This window comes from Pipistrellus hanaki (assembly GCF_964339955.1).
Source record: "Pipistrellus hanaki genome assembly, contig: SUPER_3_unloc_1, whole genome shotgun sequence".
Classification (NCBI taxonomy): domain Eukaryota; kingdom Metazoa; phylum Chordata; class Mammalia; order Chiroptera; family Vespertilionidae; genus Pipistrellus; species Pipistrellus hanaki.
In genome coordinates, this window is record NW_028182305.1 from 88,746 (window position 1) to 96,270 (window position 7,525).

The 7,525-nt window shown below is 64.8% G+C and overlaps 1 protein-coding gene across 2 annotated transcripts in view; it reads right to left on the reverse strand.

Annotated features, from left to right (window-relative positions):
- The window catches only part of TBC1D22A (TBC1 domain family member 22A), a 67,028-nt gene extending 59,726 nt beyond the window's left edge, over window positions 1-7,302 (reverse strand). For both annotated transcript variants that reach the window (XM_084907526.1, XM_084907525.1), the window contains exon 1: window positions 7,078-7,302. In XM_084907526.1, coding sequence (XP_084763652.1) covers window positions 7,078-7,139 — 62 coding nt within the window. In that variant the 5' untranslated portion in view covers window positions 7,140-7,302. The remainder of the gene's footprint in view (window positions 1-7,077) is intronic.
- Between the last annotated feature and the right edge of the window lie 223 nt (window positions 7,303-7,525).

Sequence of the window (7,525 nt, forward strand, 5' to 3'; positions counted from 1 at the left end):
AGCTCCTGGCCCTCAGGACCATGAGCATCTCCTCCTGGGAAAGAAAGCCCGCTGCCTGGACCACCACAGCCCACAGGCAGGCCCTCCCGGAGCGTCCCGGGCCTCCGGACCTTGGCAGGCGGTTTCCAGTTGTAGGAATCGAAAGGCCTGGGTTGGCCCTGGCCGGTGTGGCGCAGTGGGTAGAACGTTGGCCTGGGACCTGAAAGGTCCCAGGTTCGATTGCAGTTAAGGGCACGAGCCTGGGTTGTAGGCTCAATCCCCAGTGGGGGCTTGCAGGAGGCAGCTGATCCATGGGCACCACCAGGGATGTTTCTATCTCTCTCTCCCTCTTCCTTCCTCTATGATAGGGGTGTCGAACTCAATCAGAGAAGGGGCCAAAATCTAAAATCCAGCCTAAATCGCGGGCCGAATGGTTTACTGAACAGTCATAAACTGACAATGTCATAAACTGACAGCGGAGTGCAGTGATGACAGCGCGGTGCGGGCCACATTGCAAGGCCTGGCGGGCTGGATTTGGCCTGTGGGCCTTGTGTTTGACACATGTGCTCTATGAAATCAATAAAAATAATTTTTTTAAAGGCCTGGGTTTGAGTCCCACCTCCAACAGCTACAGCTGGCACACTGTTAGCCAACTAACTGCTCTGAGCTTCAGCGTCCTGGTCCCAGAAATGGCACTAAGAATGTGTACGAAGCCTGGCCGGTATAGCTCAGTGGCTGAGCATCAACCTCTGAACCAGGAGGTCACAGTTCAAGTCCCGGTCAGGGCACATGCCCGGGTTGCGGGCTCGATCCCCAGGAGGGGCCACACGGAGACAGCCAATCAATGGTTCTCTCTCATCGTTGATGTCTCCCTCTCTCTCTCTCTCTCTCTCTCTCTCTCTCTCTCTCTCTCTCGCCCCTTCTCCCTTCCTCTCTGGAATCAATAAACATTTTTAAAGAATGACTACGAATTTTAAAGAATGAGATAACTATGTACGAAAGCAGTGTGAGTACCGCAAAGTCATGTACAAACAGCACTCAGCAGCGCACCGCCCCGTCGGCACTGCGTCCGCCTGCTCCGGGAGCCGCGGCAGCTGACACGGTTCAGAGCGGCCGGTCCCGTGCTCGGAAAGCCTCGCCGCGTTATCTCGGGCTGCAGGCCTCCCGCCCGCAGCAGCGAGCTCATTAATTCTTCATGGGCAACCACTTGTGTTTATTGAGCAGAAAATGTTCCAACAAAGTTCAACCTCAGACTAAAAGGAACCTCATTTCGTCTCATTAAAATTTCATCTCTATGGGGCCCTGCATAGCTGAAAAGAAAAACAAGTTTCAGCTGAAGCCATTTTAGAAAAATAAGAGGCAACTACCTCATTTCAGATCATGAAGTCTTTCTTTTACAAACACACGGCCCAATAAGCTTCTTAATAAATCGTGCTGCTTGGAAGCACGCCAGTAACTCCCCGTACAGAGGAACCCGGGCTCCCCACGGCAGGAGCACAGGACACAGCCCCATGTGTGACACGGCCTCACCCCCAGGGCCAGGGCCAGGACCTTTGTCACCTTCCCTTTTTTTTTTTTAAGTTTTAGGAATTATCTGACACATGAGCAGACAAACTGGACTATATACATGCAATGGAATATGAGCCAGACACACATGACTGAGCCACAGCTAACGAATCAAGATAGGCTCCGTTCATGACATGACACTGAAAAGCAAGCAGGATGCACACAGTATGGCAGCATCTCCCAGGACCCGGCCCGTCTATCTTTACACACACGTCTAGAGGCTTTGAAGACCTCAGGTCCAAGACTGCGGGCCTGCTGGTGCCCAGCCAGGCTCTGGGGCCCCACCCCCTGCAGAGCTCCAAGCCGGCCCTCAGCCATGCCCACTGCCAAGCAGGCCGCCCTGCCCGACCACCAGACACTGCACACCACGTGAGTGCTCAGCCCAGCGCGATGTCACCCCTGCGTCAGAACCCGCCGCCCGCAGTGTTCCAGGCGGGGCCTCCTCCGAGAAGGGCCTCCCCAGGATCGCTAGGCTCCTCGCACACCCGGGCCTGCGGTGCACACGGAGCCCCCATGCCGCCTGCTCCCCCTGCCGCTCTCTGCCTTCCTGAGCCACCTCTCCGTGCTGGAGCCTCTGGAGGCAGCTCAGAGGACTGACAGCGGCCCCTGCAGGCCCCTGAGGGCCCTGCGCCTGCCCCTTCCTGCAAACCACCTCTGGGACATGATTGCCTCAGCAGCTCTGGTGACCGGCCTGGGACAGAAAATTAGCCCGGTATCACCGAGCCCAAAGAGAACACGAGGCCCTGCGGCTGGAAGCAGGCTGCCAGCTCCGGAGGCCTCCGCACCCTCTGCTCTGGCCCCTGCTCCCCTGAGCCAGCACCCGAGCAGGGGGTGCCACACCACTCACCACCGACTCCCCTTTGCCATGTAACGTGACGCTCCGCAGTCCCAGGGTGAGGACGTGGGCATCTTTGGGGCCATTGTTCTGCTGAGCACACCCATCCTCCGCCAGACCCGGTGGTCCCACGAGAGCCCAGTGCCAGCCCCAGTGCCCTGAGTCCCACCTGCAGTGTGGCCTGAACCGTTTGTCCAGCCTGTGACCCACCACTGTCTGCTTCCTCGCCCCCTCCTCCAGGCCACCCCATCCTGGCCCCTGGCTCTCAGGACCCAGACCCCAGCTCCTCCATGGACCTGAGCCGCTGCTCTGGGCTCCCTCCCTCCCGGCTTCCTCCCCCGGGGCCGCCGGTCTCCGTGTGGCGAGTCCCTGCCAGCGGGGTTGACGGCCACCCCCGTCGCCAAGGGCCCCGCTCCAACGCCAGGCCTCCCCTGGAGGACATGACCCTCCCGGCGAGGGCCCAGCTACGCTGCCCACGTGTGTTCCCAGAGCGTGGCTGTCGGAGCACGGCTGACATTGGCGTGTCTACTGCTCACTGTCTCCTTCCCCCACGGCCACAGGAGGCCACGCCTCCGTGCCCGCGCCGTGGCCCGGCCGTGGAGGCGCTCCTGTGTCTGAGGGAGGGAGCTGCCCTCCCCGCTGCTGAGGCCTCACCTGCTCGGCCCCTCGTGGCGGTGCCGTGACTGAGCCGTCAGGGCCGGACACTGGGAGCCCCCACCCCCGGGGTCCACCAGCAAGACCGCCTCTCCCACTCAGCTCACCCAGCACCACCGCCGGCCGCTCTCCTTCCGGCCTCCAGCCGCCAGCACAGCACGCAGGGCCGGCGGAAAGGAGGCGGACTGCCCACCTGCGAGGGCTCTGTCCTGGCACCTGACACTCCGTGTGGCCAGCGTGCCAACTGCAGCTGCGGAAACCACGGCCCCTCGGGAGCCCTGCGGGTCAACGGCCCAAGAAAGGACAGGCCCCGGGGGTCAGAGGCGGACCTCTCCTGGGTCTGAGCCTCCCCTGCTGGTGGGCATCAGCTACCACCTCACCCTCCGGGTGCTCCCGCTCAGCCCTCGGTCCTCAGCCCCCACCCCGCCTCAGCCCGGCAGCCCGAGGAACCCCGCCACACACACCGCAGGTCCTGCCACTCCGCCCGGGAGCCCCCAGAGGCCTCTGTCTGGCAGGAAAGCCTGAAAGCCCACGTCCTTCCTGTGACCACGAGCCCCTCCCCCTGCGTGCGCCCCAGGACTCCCCCTCCCTTCCTCTTCCCCTCCCTCCTGCACGTCCTGTCCTGGGAGGCTGGAGGGAGAGGCGCCCACCGCACCCCCCTCCGGACTCTCCACCCCCCTCCCTGCTTCCCATCTGGACGAGTCACCCCTCGGACGGAGCTGCACGCTGGGACAGCATGGCTCCGGTCTGTCTCCTCGACGTGTCTCCAGGAAATATTGGGTGTGCAAATAAATTACCAAACTCCAAATGGTGAAGGCCTCCTCCCATTCCATCACTGAGGCCACGCGGAGCGCCTCCCGCAGGTCAGCGGGCGGACTGACCTGCGCCCTCAGGCTCCCGTGCGGTCGCTGACAGAGCAGAAGCCATGTGACCGGAGGCCCACGGGACTAACCGGGAAGGAGGCTGAAGCCGGACCTCGGACGCCTGGTCAGCGGCTCCCCACCGGCCATTCACCCGCCTCCCCCAGAGGAACTGCCTAGGCCTCGGCCAGACGTGCGGGGAGAACGAGGTGTGAGAGGGCGGGCACCACAAGACCGCCTCTCCCAGCTGAGACCCTGACCGAGCCGAGCCTCCCTCTGGGGCCCAGGAGACCGCGGGATCACCCTTTACCGGCACTGACGGCGGCGAGGGCCACGCCCCTGGCTGCAGAGAAAAGCAGCAGCAGCAGCAGCCCGGTGTCCGGTGCACACAAAGGCACACGGGCCCGGCACATGGACCAGGAGCTCGCTGGTCGGACGTTTACAGTAACAACGGGAGGGCGGCGGCCAGGATGTGCTGGAGATGAGAATCACCAGGACGGGCAGCGAGGAGCCGCCTGCGGGACAGACCGCTCCGCACGGCTGAGGCAAGGAGGGCCGGAGACGGGGCGGGGACCAAGCAGGCCGGGTCCCGAAGGGCTTGAGGCATGATGGGATCGCTCCTGCTCAGCACCTTGCAGGAGCTCCAAACCAGCCCCTGTGGGCACCGCGTGGACGCAGAGCGCGCCTGGTCCACTCCGAACCCCAGACACCGGCCGAGCACCGGACAGCGGCCGCCTGCACCCAGGGACACGCCCAGGCCCAGCGGGTCAGGGGGAGCGTGAGGGACGGTCACTGAGGAGCCTCTGCCGAGCACCGGACAGCGGCCGCCTGCACCCAGGGACACGCCCAGGCCCAGCGGGTCAGGGGGAGCGTGAGGGACGGTCACTGAGGAGCCTCTCGCCGGGCGGGGGTGCCCTATGAAGGCCCTCGCGGCCTGCACGGCGGTGGGCGTCTCCGTCCTCCTCCCCTTCCTCTGGGTTCGGGGCCACACTCAGAGCGAAGAGCTGAACCATCAGGCAGCACCTGGAAGGGCCCAGAGCCCGGGACCTGGCGGGGAGCCCGCAGCACGTGCGGCCCGGGTAGAGACTGTGCCTCTGGCCAACGGTCACCACTGACCTACCAGCAGGAAAGGACAACCTTCGCAGCTCCGTCCGCGAAGCAGCGGCACTGCCGGGGGCAAGGCCGCCACCAGGGCAGGGGTGGGAAACAGGCAGCGGCCCAGGCCTCGCGGGCCACCCCGCTGGGCCCTGCACCGGCCCCGCACACTGTCACTGACACGGGAGCTACTCTCAGAAACGCCTGTCACAGCCCTTCCGGCACAGCACGGACACGGCAGGACACGGACACGGACACGGGCGGAGAAAAAGGCTCTCTGGGAACACGGGAAGAAAGGCGAGGGCTGCCTGCATCCCCTGCAGCCGTCCTAACCAGCGGCCACAACTCAGCGGCTCCCAACAAGACACTCGTCCTCTCCCGGCCTGGAGGCTAGAAGCAAAGTCGAGATGTTGGGGGACCGCCCCCTCAGAAGGCTCTGGGAGGGTCCCCTTGCCTGTGATTCCCACTGGCTCCCAGGCCCCACGGCGCCCCCTGGCAGGTAAGCATGTCCTCCACTTCAGATGCCGTCTCCCCGAGATGTGTGTCTCTGTCCAGATTCTCTCTTCTCAGCAGGACACCAGGCACGGGACTAGGACCCACAGCATGACCCTTGACCTGATTACGCCGCACAAGGTCCCAGTTGCAGGCTCATGGATTTGGGGGGCACCAGGGAACCCAATCTGAGGACGAATCACCCAGAGACAGGCATCCATCCGAAGGTCAGAACCACACTCGGGAGCTCCTCTGTTACTCCATCCTGACTGGTTAAGTGGTTCATTCATTCGGACTGAAAACCTAAAACCCACATGTGCATTTCTTATTTTTATTTTTTTTAATATGTTTTTACTGATTTCAGAGAGTGAGGGAGAGGGAGAGGGAAATGGAAACACCAATGAGGAGACAGAATCATGGATCAGCTGCCTCCTAGGGATGGAGCCCACAACTGGGCATGTGTGCTGACCAAGAATTGAACCGTGACCTCTTGGTTCAAAGGTCGATGCTCAACCACTGAGCCACGTCAGCCGGGCAATGTGTGTTCTGATGCCACGTGGTTCCTTTCCGAGTCCACGTTCCAGAGTGCTGTCCCTGTGGCTCCTGGGGCTGCCTACCTGCTGCCCTTCCAGAATGTTCACATCATCCGGGACCCCGACACTGGTTTTAGTGAGAGCTCTTCCTGTTCTTCAATCAAGCACGGTCCTAAGGGTAAAGGAGGGTCTTGGTGGCCCCCTCCCAGTCAGTGGCTCAGCCTGCGGGTCCCACATCTGAAGAGTCACGGTTCCTGCCCAGACACAGCCGTCTCCACAGCTGGCCGTCGGCGCTCACCGCAGTGTCTCTCAGGAACCTGCTGCCAAAGCCGTGCCTGGGGTGAGTCCGCTGGGAGTTACGCTCACACCACGATTCTGGATGTCCAGCATCTCAGCCTTCGGCTTCCAGACAAACTGGGCTTAGAAATCCCGCGTTTGTTTACCCTCCTCCCTCCGCCGGCTGCTCCCTCCGCGGCGCTGCTCCCTCCTGGATGCTCCCTCCAGCGCCGCCTGACAGTGTCTGCTCTGTCCTCCCCGGTCCCGCGGGCCCGGAGGGCGGGGACAGCCTCTCAGAGGACTCTGAGTCCAGGGTGCGGCCGGTCACGGCCGGAGGTCGGTTGTTGTTGTTGTTGTTGTTGCTTCCTGCTGCGAGTCCAGCTGGCAGCGGTTCTGAGGCCGGAGGGCCCCCCGGCTGCGGCGCCTCCCCTGGACTCCGCTCCGGGCAGAGCGGCGGCCGCGGGGGCGAAGGACGGCCGGCCGGCGGGTCAGAGCCGCCGCGGCGCCCGAGCAGCCCTCCCGCGGCCCGGACCCGCCAGGCCCCGAGCGGCCACCCCACCCCGCCCCCCGCCAGGCGGACCCGCCAGGCCCCGCGGCCCGGACCCGCCCCGGCGCCCCCGGACCCGTCCCGGCCGCGGCCCCTCCTCCGGCCTCGCCCCCACACCCCGCGCCCCGACCCGGGCCCCTCGCCCCGCGCGGGCCCCTCCGCCCCGGGACCCCGACGCCGCGCACCACCCGCAGGCCGACCTCTGACCCCTGACCCCAGCCCGGCGCCCGTCACACCCACCTGCCCGGGACCTTGCTGTTGCTGCGCTTCCAGAACTGCTTCCTGGCCCCGTCGCTGGCCATGGCGCCTCCTCATCCCTCAGGCCGGCGGCCCCGACACCCCGAGCGCGGCCGGCCCGCCCCGGCGGCTCTCTCCTGCACCCGGGGGGGCCCTCAGCCGTCCCGGGACACCCCGGCGCAGACCCAGCGGCTCTTCCGCCTCCCTCCGGAAGTTGTGCCTCCGCGCACCCGGAAGTCCCGCCCACGCCCCAGGTGCGCGTGAAAGGGCGACGCCCGGCGGCGCGGCGGTGGAAGTGCAGCGGCGGAGCCTGCCCGGGAGGGCTGGTGGCCTGGGCACAGGTCCCCCTCACCGAGGCCCGGACCCATGGCAGGCGGCACCCGCTGCGGCCGCGGGCCAGGCCCGTTTGAGGGGAGGGGAAGGGGGGCCAGGCCAGGCTCCAGCTGAGCAC